At 43.2% G+C, this 24,105-nt stretch overlaps 1 protein-coding gene across 2 annotated transcripts in view; it reads left to right on the forward strand.

The window, feature by feature from the left end:
- The first annotated feature begins 399 nt into the window (after positions 1 to 399).
- Positions 400 to 24,105, forward strand: part of NAAA (N-acylethanolamine acid amidase) — a 70,295-nt gene continuing 46,589 nt past the window's right edge. For both annotated transcript variants that reach the window (XM_075849808.1, XM_075849807.1), the window contains exons 1-4: positions 400 to 612; positions 2,399 to 2,566; positions 17,156 to 17,282; positions 21,679 to 21,769. In XM_075849808.1, the coding sequence (XP_075705923.1) occupies positions 437 to 612; positions 2,399 to 2,566; positions 17,156 to 17,282; positions 21,679 to 21,769 (562 nt within the window). In that variant the 5' untranslated portion in view covers positions 400 to 436. The remainder of the gene's footprint in view (positions 613 to 2,398; positions 2,567 to 17,155; positions 17,283 to 21,678; positions 21,770 to 24,105) is intronic.

The raw sequence follows: 24,105 nt of genomic DNA on the forward strand, positions 1-24,105 counted from the left end.
GGACTGGAGCTGCCGTATTCCATGTCTGTATGTGTCGTTAATCGACACATACAGAAATGGAAAAAAAAATGGCAGCCTCCATAGGGAAGAAAAAGTGTAAAAATAAAAAAAGTAACACACAAACACACAAATTAATCCAAACGTTTTTAATAAAGCACTAACATCTTTAACATATAAAAAAATATTTTTTTTGGTGACACTGTTCCTTTAAGTGGTAATAGATATAATTCTTGTACAGTAATACCTATGCCACACACTTGCATTGCTGTCCTCATATCTCACTGGCACACTCTTCCTCAGTTGTCTGTGTGTTCTCCTTCCTCACAGCCAGCTGTTTGCTCCGCCCCCTGTGGGTCATTCCCCGCCCACCTTGTCCCTTCACCTCAGCTCTACAAAAGTTTAGACTCAGTGTCGTGTGACTTCTGAGGTTCCTGCCATGATTGGGCTGCGCTTGGTGTTGATATTCCTGGCACCCTGGTTTTGCCTTGCCCAGGACTATGCCCCCCCTCGTTATAACTTGAGTCTGGACCTGCTGCCTGAGCAGCGCTGGGAACCCGTACTGAAACATTACAACTACACTGAAGTGAAGGAAGTTATAGACCATGTGCTTGAGTAAGTAACTATTACTACATATGTACATTACATTATGCAAATGTGTCACTGAGCCTGTAACCCTTGACTGTCCACTGACTGCTGCATAAGGGTACAAATAAGCTGATTGGTTGACCCAGTAACCGACTGTAAAAAGAAAAAAAAAAAGTGTGTTACATTTGTTGTCACCCATTTGTTGTCACTCACTCCAGTCGGGAGTCCGGGAAAGCTTAATGACAACCCCCTATGGAAGCATGGATATTTTTGTCCCCCAGCTTTTCCAGTAACAAAGAAAAACTTTTGTTTTTCTGGTAAAGCTGGGTGACAACCAGCCTGTGTGTGATTTCAGAACTTCCATAAGGGTTATCGCCTAGCTTTCTTCTGAATGGCAAAGTCACTCTCTGTTTACATCTGTGATACGAGCCTCAGTCGTGGGTCCAGTCGAGGAAACTCTCCGTCACATCAGGAATAGTGCAGCGCTATTCTTGCCAGCTGACCCAAATATAAGGTAATGGGTTCCCCTGGGGCGGTGCCATTTGGATCGGGCACATCGTCAGAGCTTCCGTTCTAAACAGAAGTCATAGCGCAGATGTGAACAGAACCTTATGGCAGTGACTCAATGAGGAGGAATAACATTGGCATAAGTAAGAAGATTTGCCTCTCAGGAGTCTAGGAAAGCTAGATGACAACCACTGTAGGAGCTATAGAAGCAGCCATATTGGTTGTCACCCAGCTTTTCCTGGTACAGATATAATTCTGACAGGGCTGAATGCAATTTCGTAATACAAATGGCAAAAGAGTTACATGACTTTCATGCCGTTTGAGTCGCACAGCTTAGTCGCACTTCAATATCATTGTCCATTGACTTGTATGGGATGCAACTGTAATACTCCTAGTGACTGTCATGTCGAAGAAACAGTGGGGAGGTTTATCAGTCTGTCACAGGCTGCACTGGGGAACAGACCAGCACACTGTTAGGGCTTATTCAGACGAACGTGATTTGCGTCCGTGCAGCCTGCATGGTTTTCACGCGGGTCGCACGGACCTATTCAAGTCTATGGGGCAATGCAGACTGTCCGTGAGTTTTGCGCAGCGTTAGTCCGCGTTCTATATGTCGGCGTTTTTCGCACATCACGCACCCATTGAAGTCAATGGGTGCGTGAAAATCACGCATGCCCCACGGAAGCACTTCCGTGGGACAAGCGTTATTCGCGCAACAGCAGTAAAAGAATGAATGTAAACAGAAAAGCACCACGTGCTTTTCTGTTTACAAACATCCAAACGGAGTGTCATAATGATGGCGGCTGCGCGAAAAGCACGCAGCCGCGCATCCATATGAACAGGGCACACGGAGCTGTCAAGTGCCTTTTGCACGCGCAAAATGCAGCGTATTTTGCGCGCGCAAAAACGTCACGTTCGTCTGAATCAGCCCTTAGTATGATGTTCCGGTCTCTCCCCTGGGTAGCATACCACAGATCAATCTGCCAGCCCTGTTGACAAATCTGCCGGTGCCCTAAAATAACACCAGATCTCTTGTCACGACTATGAAGCCCGTAAAGAAGTGGCGCAGGCTCTTCATAATTGTTACATTTGGCCTGATTGCAATATTTTTCAATTAAATACATTGATAATCTGCCCACTTGAGTTGCGTTGAATGGCTGCCGCGTGCCCAAGTTGTGGTATCCTGGCCCCGAACAGGCAAGTTATCTTCGACTATGCTTATGTACGTGGCCATTTATATTATTTGATTGTAAACCTATTCTATTTCTTTGTTATGCAGAATAACATGAATATTGCTGTTTTACAGTATATCATTACCTAAATGGGTACATGCGATCATCCGTCCACTGGCAGACCTAGAACTGGCTTTTCTCGTTCATGAACCATATGCCGGAGAGATAAAGGGTATTGCCAGGACACTTGGAGTTAATGTTGGTGATGTAGTGGCCTTAAACCTATGCTATGAAGCTACAGCGTAAGTTCCTCTTAAAATTCCTACATGGATGGCATATCTTCATATCAGATGACTATTTTACATTCATGATTGTTTTTATATTTGTAAATATCCTGAAGCAGAACTGTACAATTCCGTAACAGAATGATCATATTACCATGTTATAATTTTAGCATATATCAATATTGGCTAAGGGTGCTCCAGTCTACTAGTCAGTCAAGTAGATTGGACTATGTCAGAAGCTGGTACTGTCAAATATGTTTTTGGCTGTGCCGTTTGTTCTCAAGAGGGGTGCCATTGAGTACAGCTGGGTAATTTAGAATAAGTAAAAAATATAATGCTTCAGCATTCACAGTAATGGAATATATTCACAGAAATCCATAAATGTCTAAGACCGGAATACCTCTTTAAGTGCTTATTCAGGCGAACGTATAATACGTCTGTGCAACTCGCGTGATTTTCACGCGTGTCGCACGGACCTATGTTAGTCAATGGGGCCGTTCAGACTGCCCGTGATTTTCACGCAGCGTATGTGCGCCGCATAAAACTCACGACATGTCCTATATTTGCCCTTGTTTCGCGCATCACGTACCCATTGAAGTCAATGGGTGCGTGAAAACCGCGCACGGCACACGGAAGCACTTCCGTGTGCCGTTCGCGATGCGCGCTACAGTAGTCTGAACTATGAATTAAAACAGAAAAGCACCACGTGCTTTTCTGTTTACAAACTTACAAACAGAGTGTCATAATGATGGCGGCTGCGCGAAAATCACGCAGCCACGCATCATATGCTGCTGACACACGGAGCTTTTATGGACCTTTTGCGCGCGCAAAACGCTGTGTTTTTTGCGCTCGCAAAACGCACACACTCGTGTGAATCCGGCCTAAGTTTATCTTACAGTGCATTTGGAAAGTCTATATGCCCTTTCACTTTTTTCACATTTTGTTATGTTGAGGCCTTGTGCTAATATAAAAATAAATTCAAAATGTTCCCCATCGTTCCCCATCGTTCTGCACTCAATACCCCATAATGACAAAGGGAAAACAGAATTGTAGAAATTTTTCCAAATTTATTAAAAATGAAAAACTCTAATTTTGTATGAACACAAGTATTCAGACCCTTTGCTGTGACACTTGAAATTTAGCTCTGGGGGCCTCCCTTTTCTCTAGATCATCTTTGAAATGTTTCTACATCTTGATTGGAGTCCACCTGTGGTAAATTCATTTGGTTGGACATGATCGCAGTCGGCATGAGGTGTCAGACGTCTGGCTCTTGGCGGGGGTAGTCAGCCTGGGGGGTGCTTTTAGTCTGGAAATGGGGGGGAGTCTGAGCGCATGCTCACTCAGTTGGTAAAACTGGGTGGGGCATGATGACGAACCCCTTCCGGTATGTTGTTTAATTGTACATGTTATTTATGTTAACAAATTTTATATGATTGATATGGCTGGCTAAGTTTTTTTTGTACGCAGGTACAATTGGTTTACAAGTTAATAAATAGCCTTGGCTAAATTTATACGGCAATAATGTGTCTGTGTATTATTGTAAAATGTTGTTGTTAAAGGAACAGTGTCATCACAAATTTTTTTTTCATATGTTAAAGATGTTAGTGCTTTATTAAAAACGTTTATATTTATTTGTGTGTTTGTGTTTTACTTTTTCTTATTTTTACACTTTTTCTTCCCTATGGGGGCTGCCATTTTTTGTTCCATTTCTGTATGTGTCGATTAACGACACATACAGACATGGAATACGGCAGCCACAGTCCCATAGGGACTGCGAACGGGTCCCGTCCCATCCACTTCTGGGTACGCCGTCTGTGTGGGAACTGCGCATGCGCCGCTCCCACACAGTCCAATTTGAAATTGGCGCCGTCCGGCGCCATTTTCCTGTGGACCGGAAGTCGCGGCCGGACAGTAAGATTACTACTTCCGGTCGCGGCTTCCGGACTTGTGCACTTGGACCAGCGGCAGCAGACGGAGCGGACGGGCCGGAGGGAGCCGCGGCGGCAGGAGCAGGTAAGGGATTTCAATGTAAGTTTGTGTTTGTGTACGTTTACTACTGTATGTAAACCTACTACACTGTGTGTTAGCTCAAAAAATGGCGACACACAGTGTAGGAGGTTAGACCGTTCAAACCCCTCGTTTATCCCGGCACTAGCCAGGATAAAGGAGGGGGGATGCTGAGAGCTCACTAGAGCGAGGGCTTTTTACCCAATTTTGCAATGCTGCAATTTTGGGAATAGCTCCATCTAGTGACCAGCAATGGGAAATATTATAAATTAGAATCTAATTTATAATATTTCCTGACTCGTGAAAAAAATAAAAAAAATTTGAACAATGTTTAATCACCTACACACTAAATGTTTAATTAAAAAAAACAAAACATGTTTTTCTGGCAACACATTCCCTTTAAGTGTCATGTATTGAACAAGGTAACCCGTACATTGGTCAATTCACCTTCCAACAAGATAATGACCCTAAGCACACAGCCAAGATAACACAGGAGTGGCTTAGGGACAACTCTGTGAAAGTCCTTGAGTGGCCAAGGCAGAGCTTTAAACCCAATCAAACATCTCTGGAGAGAGCTGAAAATGGCTGTCCACCTATGTTCCCTATCCAACCTGACAGAGCTTGAGAGGATCTGCAGAGCAGAAGGGCAAAAAATCCCCAAACCTTGTGGCGTCATACCCAAAAAGACTGGAGGCTGTTACCGCTGCCAAAGGTGCTTCAACTAAGTACTGAGTAAAGGGTCTGAATACTTATGTCAATGAAAAATATTAGTATTTTGTTTTCAATAAATTAGCAAACATGACTAACATTCTGTTTTCACTTTGTCATTATGGGGTATTGAGTGTAGAATAATGGGGGAATTTTTATTTTATTTTAGCACAAGACCTCAACATAACAAAATGTGAAAAAATTGAAAGGGTCTGCAGATTTTCCTTAAAGTAAGAGAGTTTAAAAGGCAACAGTTATTTAGATATGCCATCAAGATAATGCATGGTACAAACTCCAATGTCATTATTTTTTATTTGATTTTTTTTAACCGGCTGAGCACGCTTTATACCCTGCGGGTGTCAGCTGCGCATTACAGCTGACACCCGGCACTAATGGCCAGGAACAGCGATCGCGCTGTTCCTGGCCATTTAACCCCTCAAATTAGGGGGTTAATGACTTAGTTAGTGGCAGGGCTTAAAGGGGTTATCCGGGGACCAAAAATTGCATTGCAATAATATTTTTATGTGAAAAGAAGTACCTTACTAATGTACTTTAATTTAAAATTCGGTTGTAAATCGTGCAGTTCAAACCTGGTAAATTGTTCCTGGAAGTCCTGTAGCTTTTCTAATATTGATGATGCGCCGACACGGCCCCACGTGACTGAGGGCTTGCTTCCTGTGATGTTCGTGTCGGCGTGCTATCAAGAACATGGCCGCAAGGGGCTGTCACATTGCCTATTACTGGAGTCCCTGAGCAGAGCATTAGCTAGCGCTTTGCTCGGAACTCCAGCACTGCTCCCGATGTCCATATTTGGTCAGTGAATTCAGGGGTTTCCTATCGCTGGAGTTCCCGAGCAGAGCATCAGCTGATGCTCTGCCTGGGGACTACAGCACTTCTGCCAACTTCACTGTCATTGTCCATATATGGACAGTGACGTCGTCAGCAGTTCCTGAGTCTCCGAGCAGAGCATCAGCTGATGCTCTGCCTGGGGACTACAGCACTTCTGCCAACGTCGCTGTCATCAGCTGATGCTCTGCTCGGGGACTCCAGTACTGCTGCCGACGTCACTGTCCATATATGGACAATGACGTCAGCAGCAAAAAAAAACTCTTTTCCCATTTTTCTATTTAAGTAATGTAAAAAATAAAAGAAATAAACAAAATTGGTATAGGTGCGTCCATAAAAGTCCAAACTATTAAAATATAGCATTATTTGGTGAACGAAAATAAATTTCATTAATAAGTAATCAAAAAGTAAAAAAAAAAGTTTTCAAAAGTGGTGCCAATTAAAACCACGTGCCCCAAAAAATAAGCCCTCACACCGCACAATCGACAAAAAAAAATAAAAAAACGATGGCTTTCAGAATATGGAACAAAATACATTTACATTTCTAAGGGTACACATTAGATCATTGGCCAATTATGCAAACTTAAATCATGTCATTATTAAATCATATATATTTGGCAATAGGGTTTTAAGCATTTTCTTTTCTTTTTTTTAAATTTCATTTTTTTCAAGTTTTACACAACAAAGTACAAGAGTGTCTTTAGCACAGAGCGAGATCTGTATATCAGATTTCTTTCTTCAATGATAACATTCTATGTCTTCTTATGTAGGTTGCATACACAGGCACAACCTTTTTAGGTTATATTGGACTGTGGACTGGTCAAAAGCCATATGACTTTACTATATCTGGCGATGCAAGAGGTATATAACTAAGGCCTCATGCACACGAACATATTTTTTCCCTCCCGTAAATACTGGCGTAAATACGGGTCCTTGGTCACACGTATTTGACCCGCATTGCACCAGTATTTACGGACCCGTGCCCGTAAATAGGGGTCCGGTGTCATCAGTATTCCACCCGTATTTACGGGCAAGTTTTCGCTGCAAAATTGCACTGCACTAATCGGCAGCCCCTTCTCTCTATCAGTGCAGGATAGAGAGAAGGGGCAGCCCTTTCTGAGGTAAAAGTAAAAGAAATTCATACTAACCCGGGCGTTGTCTTGGTGACCCGTCCCTCTTTCGACATCCAGCCCGACCTCCCTGGATGACGCGGCAGTCCATGTGACCGCTGCAGCCTGTGATTGGCCTGTGATTGGCTGCAGCAGTCACATGGGCTGAAACGTCATCCCGGGAGGCCGGACTGGAGGAAAAAGCATTTCTGGGTAAGTATGAACTTCTATTTTTTTTTACCCGTTGATTTATATTGTTATCGGTAGTCACTGTCCCTGATGCTAAAAGAGTTACTGCCGATCAGTTAACTCTTTCAGCACCCTGGACAGTGACTATCCACTGACGTCGCCTAGCAACGCTCCCGTAATTATGGGTGCACACACGTAGTCACCCGTAATTACGGGAGCCCCATAGACTTCTATGGGCCTGCCCGTGCCGTAAGTACGGCCTAAAATAGGACATGTTCTATATTTTTCAACGGCCCGGGCCCCTTCCCGTAAGCATACGGGGATGTCGCTGCAGAATTTAGTATGTCCGTTAACGTTGGACATTATCTGCATTTGTCTATGAGCTCCAAATTAGTGAATGCTCTCTCAATGGTGGATCTGAGAGAGGCCGGCCGGAGAGAGACCATGACACGCAGCTTCAGTGTTCAAATGATCTCTGCCCTAGGGGGCGGATCCATCTTTATTTATAGGAAAATGAGAGTAGGTGGTGACCTTATACTTGCAAACATAAACATTCTATATATGGTAATATCCCAAAACTCCACATATGGTATAATGACAGGAAAGGTGTCGGCTTTGGTTTCAGCCTATCAGCTACAATATGATAATGACTCTGATTCAGCCAATAAGAATTATTTCAATGCATTATAATAATTCTTCACCCTCCAAGCCCCAGGTGGCCTGAACCTTGTCCCATGGGAAGGACACACATCTCAGATACACAAGTTAATTTGTCTCTACTTCTTATCTCACTAGAGAATGGAGACTGCAGATAAGTTTAAATTAATTAAACAGAGGCCTGAATCCAAGGCTGACTTATGGTAAACAGTCATTGTCCATTCGGCCAAGGCTATTTGATCTGCTCCTTACAAGAGTAAAAAAACATTCAATTCAAGAACACATAACATAGAATTGCTTCAGGACGCTGCTGATATTTACTTTTTACTTATTAACCTCAAGATGGCTCCTTCAGGCCAAAAACATAGATTCTAATCATCCAAAATGGATGCCTACCATACAAGATGGAGTCCATGCAAAATCTTATCTTTTTAAACATATTCTAATCACCTTCACAAAAGCAATATATGTTCACACATATAAAGATAATTAAAATATTTTTGACAGGGAGGTACCCGTGGTCAATAGAAGTCTATGGGTCCGTAATTACGGCCCGTGATTACGGGCGTTTTTACGTTCGTGTGCATGGGGCCTAAGTTTGTACATTATATAATGTATTCTCAGGCTTCATGTTTTAGGCTGGGTTCACACATAGCATTTTAGGGGCCTTTTTTCTGTGTGTGTTTTATTTTTATCACATAAATGTGATTATCAATGTGTGTAAATAGGAAAAAAAATATTTTTCATTGACAGACTTATAACCCTAAGGGTATGTTCACACGGCCTATTTTCGGCCATTTTTCGGGCCGTAATCGGCCGAAATACGGCCCAAAAATCTGAAGCAGAACGCCTCCAAATATCTATCCATTGATTTCAATGGGAAAACGGTGTTCTGTTCCGACGGAGCGGTTTTTGCTGCGTTTTTTTACGTGAAAATCGCGAGTTGCACAAAAAACTTCTGAAAATCAGGAGCTGTTTTCTCTTGAAAACAGCACCGTATTTTGAGACGTTTTTGACTCTGCGTGTGAACATACCCTAACAAATAATTTTTGTCTTTGTAAAAGGAGTAAAACAATAAAAACCTATATAAATCTGATATCGCCGTAATCATATTGACCAGCAGAATAAAGTAAATTTGTTGTTTTTACAGCACAGTTTAAAGACGTAAAAACGAAACACAAAATAAAATGGAGGAATCACAGTTTTTTCCAATTCTACCCCACTTAGAATTTTTTTTTCAGTTTCCAAATTCATTATATGGCAATTTAAATGGTGCAAATAGAAACTACAACTCCTCCCGCAAAGAAAACAAGCCTTCACACCACCCCATTGACAGAAAAATAAAAAAGTTATGGCTCAAAGCATAAAAAAAAATTAAAAATGGCTTGGACACTAAAGGGGTTTAAATCTCTGGTTAAAATACAAATGATTGACATAATCTTGCAGACTACTTTCTTGCAGCTTAAAAGGATATTTCCCACCCATAAAATGCTAGAAAACCATTTGCAAATTCTATAGTGTACCTCTAATTATAAAGAAATTAAAGTTCAGGATTTTGCAAAATGAAAGTTTTTTCTACATACAGACTGGCCGCCAATCTGTGCTGCGGGCTGCTCATAACTGTGCAGTAGGAGACAGAGCATCCAGCTCTGGCTCCAGTATGGGAGACAGCCCTGTAGGATCACATTACCTACAGGCAATGAGACCAGCGCTATCTTTCTAACCTCCTCTAGAGCCAGGATCCCTCTAAATTCTCCTATCCCTGATGTGCCAACCATAGCCAATTTCCCCCATAACATTGCAACCCTGGTCAGCTCCCCTCATAAAATTGGCATCAATAGTCAGTGTTCCAAAACATTGCTAGACAGTAGCGGACAGAACGTCCTGCTCTGTCTCCTAGGCTCCCGTTTCCAGTACGGGAGCCAGTACTGTAGGTTCAAATTGTACATTCTACAATGCGGACTCCCACACTGGAGACGGGAGCCTAGGAGACAGAGTAGGACACTCTTGACCGATGCACGGGATAACTTGCTCATTACATAAACACCCAATTATCCCACCCAATAATTACTGAAACACTTGTAGTGGTATAAAATTGGCCAAGGCTATTTATTAAAATGTAAACCAATTGTACCCGAGTACAAAAAACATTAGCCAGCCATATCCACCGTAAACATTGTAAACATAAATAAACATGTAAATAATAACAGACTGGAAGGGGTCCGTTCATCGTCCCCCACCCAGTTTATCCAACTGAGTGAGCATGCGCACAGACTCCCCCCATTTCCAGCCTAAAAAAACACCCCCAGGCTGACTAACCCCCGTCTTGACCAATTAACATCATCCCAACCCCACATACCCGATCCACATGAAAAGCATAACACCGAATTCACACTCCAATAAAATTACAAAGTTTAGATTCATACTGTTTATATATTTTTTTTATAGAGGCACATCGTGTACAAAAAACAGCAATAACAGGAAACAGCTCACCAAGCAGTAATTTATGGATGGAACACTATCCATACATCTATTTTTTTTTATTTATTTTTTTTAAACCCGTTTAGGACACAGCCTGTTGTGGCCTTGTGGACACAGATGATTTTTTCAAATCTGACATGTGTCGCTTCATGTGGTAATAACTTTGGAATGCTTTAACCTATCCAAGCGATTCTGAGAATGTTTTCTCGTGACATATTGTACTTTATGTTAGTGAAAAAATTTGGTCGATAAATTCAATATTTATTTGTGAAAAACTTCAAACTATAGAGAAAATGTGCAAAAATTAGCATTTTTCTAAATTTAAATGTATCTACTTGTAAAACAGATAGTAATACCACTCAAAATAGTTACTAGTTAACATTTTCCATATGTCTACTTTATGTTTGCATCGTTTTTTTCACGTCCTTTTATTTTTTCTAGGACGTTACAAGGCTTAGAACTTTAGCAGCAATTTCTCATATTTTTAAGAAAATTTCAAAAGGCCATTTTTTCAGGCACCAGTTCAGTTCTGAAGTGGCTTTCAGGGCCTTATATATTAGAAAGTCCCCATAATTCACCCCATTTTGAAAACTGCATCCCTCAAAATATTCAAAACAGCATTCAGAAAGTATTTTAACCCTTTGGGCGATCACAGGAATTAAGGCAAAGTAGAGGTGAAATTGACAAATTAAATTTTTTTTTGCTAAAATTCATTAGTAATACATTTTTTTCTGTAACACAGAAGGTTTTACCAGAGAAACGCAACTCAATAGTTATTGCCCAGATTCTTCAGTTTTTAGAAATATCCAACATGTGGCCCTAGTGTCCTAATGGACTGAAACACCAGCCTAAGAAGCAAAGGAGCACCTAGAGGATTTTGTGGCCTCCTTTTTTAGGAATATATTTTAGGCACCATGAGGTCTTGTGGTGCCTAAACAGTCGAAACCCTCCAAAAGTGACCACATTTTGGAAACTATACCCCTCAAGGCGTTTTTCTAGGGGTATAGTTAGCATTTTGACCCCACAGTTTTTTTTGCAGAATTTAGTGGAAATAGTCTGTGAAGATGAAAATCACCTTTTTTTTCTGCTAAAACATAGAATTTTTTTCCTTATTTACAAGGAATAAAGGAGAAAAAGCACCCCAACATTTGTAAAGCAATTTCTCCCGATTACGGCAATACCCCATATGTGGTCATAAACTGATGTTTGGACTCACAGCAGTGCTCAGAATGGAAGGAGCGCCTTTTGGATTTTGGAGCGCAGATTTTGCTGGCTTGGTTTTCAGTTCTATGTTGGGTTTGCAACGCCCTGGAGGGACCAAAACAGTGGAAACCCACCAAAAGTGACCCAATTTTGGAGAATGCACCCCTCAAAGAATTTTTCTAGGGCTATAGTTAATATTTTTACCCCACATGTTTTTTGTAGAATTTAGTGGAATTAGGCCGTGAAAATTAATATCAAAATTTTTGTCCACTAATATGTTGAATTTTTTAATTCTCACAAGGGATAAAAGAGAAAAATCACCCCAATATTTGTAAAGCTATTTCTCCCAAGTATGGCAATACCCCATATGTGGTCATAAATATTTTTTTTTAGTAGAAACGAATTAACCCTTTCAGGACTGATCCTTTTTTGCTTTTAATTTTTTGTTTTTCACTCCCCGCAATCCAGGAGCAATACGTTTTGAAAATTTTCTGTCAATAGAGTGGTGTGAGGGCTTATTTTTTGTGGGAGGAGTTGTAGTTTCTATTGACATCATTTAAAGTACCATATAATGTACTGGTAAACTGAACAAAAATTATTTGTGGGGTGAAATTGGAAAAAACTGTGATTCCTCCATTGTTTTTGGGGTTTTGTTTTTACGTCCTTCACCATGTGGTAAAAACGACAACTTTGTTTTATTCTCCGTCTCAATACGATTACGGTGATACCAAATTTATATAGGTTTTTTATATTTTACTACTTTTACAAAGAAAAGACTACTTGTTAAAAAAAAAATAGTTTTGTATCATCACATTCTGAGAGGCATAACTTTTTTATTGTTTGGTCAATTGAGCGGTCTGGGGCCTTATTTTTGTCAGGGCGAGCTGTAGCTTTTATTGGTACCATTTTATGGTACATACAACTTCTTGATCAGCGCTAAGGTGACCAAAAAACAGCAATTTTGGCGTTTTAAATTCTCTATTTCTTACAGCGTTCACCGTGCGCAATAAATTAAGTTTTACTTTATTCTGCGGGTCGATACGATTACGGTGATACCATATGTATATAGGTTTTTTTATGTTTTGCAGCAATTGCACAATAAAATGACTTTTCTTTAAAATTATTTCTTTTCTGTGTCACTATATTCTGAGAGCCATAACTTTTTTATTTTTTAGTGATAAAAGCTGTGGGATGTCTTGTTTTTTGCGGGACGGGTTGTAGTTTTTATCGGTACTGTTTTCGGGTACATGCGACTTTTTGATCACTTTTTATTCTATATCTTGGGAGGGGTGATGACCAAAAAATATTCATTTTGATTCACCGTGCTGGAAAAATAACATTATAGTTTTATAGATTGGGTTGTTACGAACGTGGTGATACCAAATATGTGTACTTTTTTTTAACGTTTTCAGTTTTTTTCCTAGAATAAAAACCTTATTATAGGAAAAAAATAACTTTTAACACTTTTATAAAACATTTTTATTAACTTTATTTTACTTTTTTTTTTTACTTTTTACACTTTATTTTTTTACCTGCAGCTCTGTTCGCTGCTATAATACATTACACTACCTAGGTAGTCTAATGTATTCCAACTGTCAGTGTGACGTCAGTCACTCTGACAGTAAGGCTGGGTTCACACGACCTATTTTCAGGCGTAAACGAGGCGTATTATGCCTCGATTTACGCCTGAAAATAGGGCTACAATACGTCAGCAAACATCTGCCCATTCATTTGAATGGGCTTGCCGACGTACTGTGCAGACGACCTGTAATTTACGCGTCGTCGTTTGACAGCTGTCAAACGACGACGCGTAAATTGACTGCCTCGGCAAAGAAGTGCAGGGCACTTCTTTGCAACGTCATTTGAGCCGTTCTTCATTGAACTCAATGAAGAGCAGCTCAAGATTTACGAGCGTCATAGACGCCTCGCATAATACGAGGAGGAGCTGTTACGCCTGAAACGAGGCAGCTGTTTTCTCCTGAAAACAGTCTGTCATTTCAGCCGTAAAAGCCTCTCATCGTGTTCACATACCCTTAGTCTACGAGGACCAGCCAAAGGCAAATGTCTCAGGAATTGTTAGGGATCTGCCAGGTACTTCATCTAGCTACACTCCTGGGATTAATCAATCCACACCTGAGGCCAGACCTGTTCGACTGACACCTTCTCCCACCAACCAGGGTGGCAGGCTCAGGAGTGGGAGAGCCTATCGCGGCCTGGTCTCTCGGAGTTAGCTCCGCCCCCTGCCCTTTATTACCTGCCCTGTGCTCTCCCTCAGTGCTTGTAATTCTTTTGGATTCCTGGCCCCACTGCTGCTTGCTCCAGCCTGCTTCTGCCGTGTTTCTGCCTTGCTGCAGTTCTGCTTGACCTGCTTTGCTTGCCCTGGCTTGCTTCTGTCTCCGTGTCCGCTCGGGTGTACTCACTTCGTCCTGGTCCTGACTGTTCGTTCGCCGCCCCGTTTCCTCGTGGCGTTCCGTGGCTACTGCCCCTTCCCTTGCGTGTTCCCTGTTTGTCTTCCTGTGCACTTAGCCAGCGTAGGGACCGCCGCCCAGTTGTACCTCGTCGCCTAGGGCGGGTCGTTGCAAGTAGGCAGGGACAGGGCGGTGGGTAGATTAGGGCTCACTTTCCCTTCACCTCCTTCCTGCCATTACAGGAATCTTTTTGTACCTACGTTTGCGTTCTTCCTTCTCACCTTTCTTCTGCTTTGCACCTGCCTCCGTCTCCTTCGTTTCCAGAAAATCCTCTAACGGTAAAAGAGAGCACAACTCCACATACTCCCCTTTTTAGATTTTCTCCCTGGATGTCTGCTTTGAAATGTGCTCCCAAAGGACCCGAAAAAGCCAGATAAGAACTATAAGCCACATCTGACACAGGACCCATCCTGGTCAGAGGATCATCCCCACCACCAACCTGCAACCCCTCCGACGCCGAACCCGACGCTTCCTGAGGACCCGCCACACTCCCTGGAGAGGAAGCCAAGAACGACCCTTGAACCCCCTTCCAGGCTTTCACCACACTCTCATCAACTGCCGCAGCTCGCGGACCCGATTGCAGGGATAACAAGTCCCGAACATCCTCCAAAACCCGCAACAGCTGAACTGCAGACACACCACACTCACCTCCAGCCCCCGAAGATGAGCCCGCTGGTCCACCACTCCCTGTTAAAACAGGCCAACCAACATCCGACTGCCCCATGGTGCCATGGCTCAACAACGAGACATCAGCCGTCTCGTCCATCCATGATGACCCATTTGACAGATGACAGCGCCTCCGGACCACGCAAAGAAGATCTTTTCCTGTGGTCTGAACGAACACCTGATCCATCCCGATCGTTGCAGCGTCACGAGCGGAAGTCCTCACTTGACCTGGATCCACGTCCTCCAACGACTACCGTTTCCCGATCCCGACACAGTTCTCGTCCTGGATCTCCTGAAGTCGCCACCAACCGTGCTTCGACTGACGAGTCGAATCCCGCCTTCCTGGGATCCTACGTGCAAATGTACGATCGAGCCACCCGCACAACTCGTTGCTCCACTGCCAACCGCTTACTGGGGGCCCCGGCCATAGCTTCGGGGGCCCAACTATCCTCATCCACCGCACCTCTCCGACCAGAATCCAGGGACAAGGTGCCAGCCGGAAGACTGCACTCCCCGTGACTCTCCCAAAGGCTGTCACTCCCCCTGAAGAACCGCAGGAGGCTCTTGAATGCCCACCATGGCGTTACCCCCACCGACTTGCCTGTCGCGGACCGCAGGAGAATCCCCCCTCGAAAACTTCAACACCGACGAACGGAAACATGCCCTCCTCGCATTCGGGATTTGCACTCCGCTTCTCTGCCCAGTCATCTGACGAACGGGACTCCTTCTCCTTCTACCAGGCCTCAAACGATCTGGAGGCCTGGAAACGTGCACCGCCTCGCTCCAGACTCCACCGCTGACTACATCCCGGACACCCGTGCTGCCTGACAAGCCGCTCCGTGGCTAAGGCACGGACAATGTTCAAAAGATCCTCCATAATAGGAAAGCACGAGGCCGATAGCAAACACGTCCTATTTTTCTGCTCGTTTGCTGCTTCTGCAAAACTCTGCCCCCTGACGTCAAATGCTACGTCTACCCTCCCGGTCAAGCCACTCCTCCTCTGATATGGCACTGTTCCGAAGCGCCCAGTATCCTAATGCTCGGGTTATGCTCGGTGGGAATTCGCAAACCCAGATACCGCACCGATCAGCTGCACCAGCTGCCTCCGGGCACCGGACGTGCATGCCGAAAGCAGATGGCTCCGGTCACGGAATAGCAGCCGAGCTGCAGTACTGCTCCTATTCAAGTAAATGCAGTTCTGCAGAACGGTAACTATGCAATGGTCGGAGCCATCTGCTTCCGGCTCCAACTACTGCATACCATTCAAAACATCCGGCGCACGGAGGCAGCCAGAGCAGCTGATCAGTGCGGGGTCCGGGTATCATATACTGATGACCTATCCTGTAGATAGGTCATCAGTTGCCCGGTCGTGGACAATCCCTTCAATAATTCTTTGAAAACCCTTTTAAGGGTGTATTCACATGAGTCATCGGTCATGTTTTTTATTTTTTAACTACAACAATAGTGACTCTTGTAAATACATCCAAAAATGCCTGGGCATATTTTTATATGGCAGAATTTGCTGACATATAGAGATATACCAGCTCATTATGGTAATGAAAAAAAAAACTCCTTTTGAGATTAAAAATAAATAAATTATGACGGCCTCCTTAAAGAGTTAAAGACAAAAACGTGTGAGACTGTACTATAGACTGGCCTTTAGGTTGTGAGGCTGGAATCGAACATGCAGTTTTTCGAGCCAAAGCCAGAAGTGGATTGAAATGAAAGGAAACGTATAAAGGGAAGTCTTATACATCTCCTGCCTTTTACATCAACTCCCAAGTTTTACTTAAAAAACGACATGACTGCTATGTCCGAGTATACCCTTAGGGTATGTGCACACGTAAACTGCATTTACGTCTGAAATTACGGAGGTGTTTTCAGGAGAAAACAGCTCCGTAATTTCAGACGTAATTGCTCGTACTCGCATTTTGCGAGGCGTCATTGACGGCCGTAATTTAGAGCTGTTCTTTATTGAATTCAATGAAAAACGGCTCAAATTACGTCCAAAGAAGTATCCTGCACTTCTTTGACGAGGCAGCCATTTTAAGCGTCGTCAAACTACGCAGCTGTCAAATGACGACGCGTAAATGACAGGTAGTCGGCACATGGGCAGATGGGCAGATGTTTGCCAACGTATTGGAGCCGTATTTTCAGGCGTAAATCGAGGCATAATACGCCTCGTTTACGCCTGAAAATAGGTCGTGTAAACCCAGCCTAAGCGTTTAGTGTTTTGTAGTAGGAGTTCAGGATATCAATCATTTGTTTTGCAGGTTTTGCACGAGTATTATTGCCCAGGATAACAAGGGAAATGTTTATCATGGAAGAAACTTAGATTACAACTTTCCTGACATATTAAGAAAAGTAACCATGGATTTGGATTTCATACAAAATGGGAAGGTATAGTATGCATACACATTCTACACAGTGGAGCCATTTCCATAGAGTACTTTATGTATTTTAATTGTTTACCTATTAGGGTACGGTTCCACCTAGCATTGGCCAAAATCCTACTCACTTGTGATGGCTAATGGCCACACAATTTTGCAGGTAATACCACCGCAAGTGAGTGACGTTTTGCCAGTATCCGAATACTGCTACTGAGAGTAACTTGGGGCCATCATTTATATAATCCATATTGTGTGATGCAATTTGCGGTGTTCTTTGCTTTTAATATATAGATATCTCCGAGATATATATAAGACTATGGCCCTTATATTTACCCCCCATGGAGATAGTGCTATGCACACACATACACCCTGTAGATAGTGCTACACATGGCCCCTGTAGATGGTGCCACACGCCGAGACGGGACCCTTGCATAGGCCGGCGTGATCCAGTGACGTCATCGCGCCGGCCTGCGCAGGGATCCTGTCCTAGCGTCTTATTGGCTGCAGGCAGGTGCTGACTGGCAAATTTTAGCCTGGGGGGCAAGCAAACTGCACTGGCCCATAAGTAGCAGCCTATCCTTAATCTGTTTACCTCCATCTGCCATATAAAGGTGGCAGGGGTAACTGGGCTTTGAATACAGCCGTCATCAAAAGACGATGGCTGGTGGTGATGTTCTGATGCTAAAATCACACGTTTTATTTTTTTAAAGCTCATATTAACAGAACATGAAAACATAAGACACATTGTCAGTCATACACTTACGTTGCCGATTCTTGGCTGTTCCACCACTGATGGTTTCTGGGTCCCTCGATGCTTCTTTTCTTTTATAACCTAGTGCCATTAAGTATCATCCATAACAATCCCACATTACCACAGCGTGATGCGACATTGTTATAGATGACAGCCATGACCCTAGATTATAAATAAAGGAGCATCAGGTGACCCAGAAAACCATCAGTGGTGGAACAGCCAAGAAACAGTAACGTTAGTGTGTCATATGACAAGATTTATCAAAAAAGAAATACAGAAACCCCTTCAACTATTGCATTTCTCTAGGGTCCTTTTACACGGCCCGACAAGGGCCATGAAAATGAGCGCTGATCCACGAAACAGCTTGTCAATCTGCACTCTTTTGCTCCTTTCACAAGGAGCTATGATTGGTTATATATGGGGACGAACGCTCGTTACTACGATCGCTCATCCCCATACATTTCCATCATGTCGGCAGCACAACTCCCTGTTTACACAGGGAGATGTGCTGCCGACTAGCCACTATTTTATTGGCTGCGTAAACAAGTTGATTAGCCGATGAACGAGCGCTTGCTCATTCATCGCCTGATCGTTGCCCTGATTACACAGGTAAATGATTAGAAAGAATAATTTTATCGATCACATCTAAGTTCATGAACTTAGATGTGATCGATATTAGCTGGATCCTGCGTGTCAGAGACACACAGGACCAGCGTTCGTTTAAAGGGATTTTCAAGCCATTAAAAATTGATGGCCTATCCTCAGGATACTGTAGGTCATCAATAGCTGATGGGTCAGGGTCCAACTCCCGGGACCCCCGCCGATCAGCTGTTTGGAAGGGGCAGCAGCCCTCATACGAGTGCTGTTTCCCCTTCATTTCTTCTTGCTCACTGTGAATCGTCGACACGCAGTGGCAATTCACAGGTTTTGCAGTCTTTTCTACGATTCACTTCAATTGGAGAGAAGGTTGCAATACCTGTGAATCGCCGCTAAATGCGAAGTCAGCAAGTAAAAATGAAGGGGAAGAAGCGCTCGCACGAGCACGTAAGCTCCTTCAAAACAGCTGATCAGCGGGGGTCCCGGGAGTCGGACCCAGACCCATCAGCTATTGATGGCTTATCCTGAGGATAGGCCATCAAATTTTACAGGCCAAAAACGGCTGCGTAAAAAAACTGCATGTCACTTCTTCAGCCGTTTTTGGAGCCGTTTTTCATTGACTCTGTAGAAAAACTAAAGTTGCTAAAAAAAAAATGGCTGAGAATCAGGAGCTGTTTTCCCTGGAAATCAGATTCGTAATTTCAGACGTTTTTTAGTAAGCGTGTGAACATACCATAAGCTGTCAGTCCTGCAGACCTGACGGATTTAGCTTTGACGGCAAGATACAGCTTCTATGTATACAGAAAATATGGAAGCTGTATCTAAAAAATGAGATTTTTTTAAAATAAAAAAACAATTAAAACAGATTTCACTCACCCCACACATTACATTTACACCTCTTGCACACGACCGAGTTCGGGCCGAGTGTCAGCCGCATTTCCCGGCCTGACCACGGTACAGGTGAACGGGACTCCTCTGATCATAGACATTTTATGATGCTAGGAGTTTCTGCCTCCCCACGGTACTGCTGTTCCATACTGAACAAAATTATACAGTACGGAACCGCAGGAGGCAGAGACTCCTAGCATCATAAAATGCCTATGATGCCAGGAGTCACGTTCACCTGTGCTGTGGTCGGGCAGGGAAATGCGGCCATCACTTGGACCGTTTTTCACGGCCCAAACTCGGTCGTGTGCAACTGCACTTACAGTCAAGTTCCCCCTCACAACATTCACAGCCAAGTCACCCCTCCCCCACAAAAACGTTTTACACAGAATTCCCGACCCCCACACATAATATTTACAGTAAAGTCCCCCCTCCCACACAAAAAACGGTTTACACATAATCCCCTCCCCCACACATAATATTCACAGTTAAGCCCCCCTCCCCCACAAAGAAAGTTTTACACAGAATCCCCTCCCCCACACAACATTACAGTTCCCTCTTACCTGTCCTGGAGGAATCTTCATCAGCTGCCTTGTAGAAGTTACAGGCAGGAGAGCTGTGTGTCACTGCTCCTCTCCAGCTCTTACCTTCTTCCTCCGTCCTCCCTGCTTGGGCACTAGATGGGGCTGTGCAGTGCAGTAAACTCAAGGGCTCCATATTTTATTGCAGCCTGGTCGGAGAGAGGACCTGTGATTCTCCTACACAGAGTGTGACCCCTGGGCAGTTGCATTATACATCAGAAGTGACGCCATATAATGCAGCCACCTGGGCAGAGGTCACATGTTCTGTACAGGAGAACCACAGTAGGGATTCTCTCCAAAGCTCCCCTGCGCTATTCTTATCTCACCGCGGCCCTAAACTAATATAGAACCGGCCCGGGGGCACATGCCTCCCTGCCCCTAATAAATTGCAGAGCAGGGGCTCAGCTTATAGCTTCCTACTCCGCCATAGAAATTAATTGTATCTGCATCCTGAGGATGCATATACAATTACATGTGGCAGTCCCTGGGGATTCGGGGCACTGGGCCAAAAATCCGGATGCTAGGTGCTAGCGACGCCACTGATGCAGGTGTATTTTGAATGCGTTTTTGACATAGACATTCCGGGTATCACTACAGAAACGGTCAGCGGATTTTACGCTAAAGATCGGACAGGATGGTAAAATGTATAAACTTTATTGATGCTTGTGACTGTTTAGTGACAAATTATTTGATACCACAATCTGGGTGATGATGGGTGATTAGATGAGCTACTGTCCTATTCTCACTTCTTTTCTGGAAGAAAAAAAACCTCCAATATGTGACAATCAGAGAGCAAGTCTGCTCTCTGATTGATAAGAAGAGTCCTGGGGTCATCTGAAGCCATACAGGGACAGGAGGAGGTACATAGATTCTCCTCCTCTACCTGCACGCTGACAGCTTGTCACCTCTGCTGGCCCCCCTTCTCCTCCTCCACACGGGTTGAAGTGTGAGCTGCAAATATTTGTTGCTACCACTTCAACCTGCTCTAACTTAGGCTAGATCTCTGCTATCTAGCCTGAACTAGAGCCTTTAGTAGTAAAGATGTATCAGATACATCCTTGGCTACTGAAGTGTTTTCCTACCAGGGTGTATGAGTTTTTTGCAGGGAAAGGGTTAAATAACTGCTGGATGAATGCTTGTTGGGCTGCCAGTTATTTCTCCCGACTCCACCATAAACATTCACGCTCGTCTCGGCGAAGTGTACATGCTGATTTTTGGGAAGATAGGAATAAGCCGCTGCCAGACCCCTCTGGCAGAAGTTTATCTCCTGTGGGAGCCGAGGATTGGGCATGTTGTTATTTCAACATGCCCGATTCTTCTTTCCCTTGACATCTGCTGTCAGCGGAGAGTTAAGAGGCCTCCACACACACATTAGATCATTGGCCAATCATGCAAACTTAAATCATGTCATTATTAAATCGTATATATTTGGCAATAGGGTTTTAAGCGTTTTCTTTTCTTTTTTTTAAATTTCATTTTTTTCAAGTTTTACACAACAAAGGTTTAAAGTACAAGGCTGTTTTTAGCACAGAGCGAGATCTGTATATCAGATTTCTTTCTTCAATGATAACATTCTATGTCTTCTTATGTAGGTTGCATACACAGGCACAACCTTTTTAGGTTATATTGGACTGTGGACTGGTCAAAAGCCATATGACTTTACTATATCTGGCGATGCAAGAGGTATATAACTAAGTTTGTAAATTATATAATGTATTCTCAGGCTTCATGTTTTAGGCTGGGTTCACACATAGCATTTTAGGGGCCTTTTTTCTGTGTGTTTTATTTTTATCACATAAATGTGATTATCACATTTGCATGTGTGTAAATAGGAAAAAAAATATTTTTCATTGACAGACTTATTACCCTAAGGGTATATTCACACGGCCTATTTTAGACTGTTTTTCGGGCCGTAAACGGCCGAAAAACAGCCGAAAAATCGGAAACAGAACGCCTCCAAACATCTGCCCATTGATTTCAATGGGAAAACGGCGTTCTGTTCCGCGAAAAAGAAGTGCAGGACACTTCTTGGGACGTTTTCGGAGCTATTTTCCATAGACTCTAGTGAAAAAAGCTCCAAAAACGGCCGTAAAAAACACTGCGAAAATCGCGAGTGGCTCAAAAAACTTCTGAAAATCAGGAGCTGTTTTCTCTTGAAAACAGCTCCGTATTTTGAGACGTTTTTGCTCACTGCGTGTGAACATACCCTAATACCGATCAAATACCAATCAACTTAGATTTGATACGTATTAGGGTTAGATTGTGTTTTAAAGGCACACAGGAGCTGCTGTCAGCCGAGCCGCCAGTCCAGCTGACTGACGGATTCAGCTTACAGCGGCGTTATGCAGCATATACATAAAAGTTGCATGTAGAATATGTAGAAGCTGCAGCGCTAAAACTAAATACAATTTTGAATAAAGCTATATTAGAAAAATGTTTAGTATGCTAAAACCCAAACATTACATTAAAGAAAAACGGCATCAAAGGTTTTTCTTTAAATCAATTCAGTCTCCAGACCAGACCCCTAAATTCAGATACCAGAACAACCCCTCCAAAAAAATCAGACCCCTATGTACCTACTGTTTCCTGGTCAGTTCCTTTAAGATCTTCACTTCCAGGCACCTCTTCACTTCTGGCCCATACGCTCCTGACACTGGGGCCCTGCTTCAAAAGGTTCTAATGTGCTGCCCCACCTGGGAGCAGTAAAAACATAAGGGTCTGAATTTTTTGGGGTCTGCAATATAATGGGGACCGTATCCTTCTTTCAATGGTCACTAACTTTTAAAGAAAACTTTGCATAAATCAATAGTAAAAGTGAATATAAGAAACTTCTTAATATGTCTTATTAGGGAGAAACACCTCTTTCTGCACTTATCCCCCCCCCCTCCTAACTGTTCACTCAATCTGATCTTACTGTTAAATATATCTCCTTGAGATGAGACGGACTATTCACTCACTGAGAAATCACTTTAAAGATGCCCATAGAAGTTTATGTAGAGGGGAGGGGGAGGATGGAGCATAGTGACAGAGAGGCAGAGAGACATAGAAATGGTGCTGCAGCTTCTGGTAAATGCACCCCAGTACAGAATACACAGCTACACTGCTCAGTACGGCTGTGTAATCTTCTCCATGCTACTGCTGCTTCTGAGGGTGTTCTACAAAGAGAATGGAGAACAGGATGTTCTCGTCTCTATGTGCGTAGTGTATAGAAGACGTGATAGTAGTTAGGCTCCACCCACTAGCGCTGAGGAAATTGAAAATTAGAGATTGAGCCTGCTGAGAGGAAAACTACTTAAACATGCAGGATACAAGTCATATAATGGCCAGAAATAGTGTTATTCCTCAGGTACACACATATAACAGCCTATTCTGAAAAAATCACCTTAAAGGTTAGGTAAGCCCTAAAGGATCTGCCGCTACTGTCTTAATGACAGATATCACAGGACACATTCTGAGATTTTGTGAAATCCATGCCTTGATGGGACAGCGCTATTTTGGTAGCAGGAGTGGGACCTACACAATATTAGGCAGGTGGTTTGTAAATGCATTGCATTACTCATAGTTTACTGATCCTTAGTCACAGTCTGTATTATTTAGTAGTCTTAGACCCCTTTCAGATGTGTGTAATACGGGCTCTTTTTTGTGCCCACATTACGGGCGCAACACCCAGACCTCCCACGGTTCATCAGAACTAGAGTTAGAGCACAATTGGAGCCTATGTTGCTCTAACTCCAGTTCTGATGAACCGCAGGCGTAATAGGAGCACAAAAAGGCACCTCTATTATTCCCGTCTGACAGTGGACTCTCTTCACATCTGCATCGTTATTTCCATTTTTCTGTTCCATAATAAGAACAGATAAACAAAAATTATAAAAGTGTCAGATCCCTCACATAACCGACACCAATGGTGCCTGACAGAATCCATTGACATCAATGGGTGCTGTCGAATTTCTGTCATGGTTTCAGTTATTTTACTGGCAAAAATAGAGCTGCATGGTGCGATATTTTGTCAGTCATTT

This window comes from Rhinoderma darwinii, chromosome 1, assembly GCF_050947455.1.
Source record: "Rhinoderma darwinii isolate aRhiDar2 chromosome 1, aRhiDar2.hap1, whole genome shotgun sequence".
NCBI classification, from domain to species: domain Eukaryota; kingdom Metazoa; phylum Chordata; class Amphibia; order Anura; family Rhinodermatidae; genus Rhinoderma; species Rhinoderma darwinii.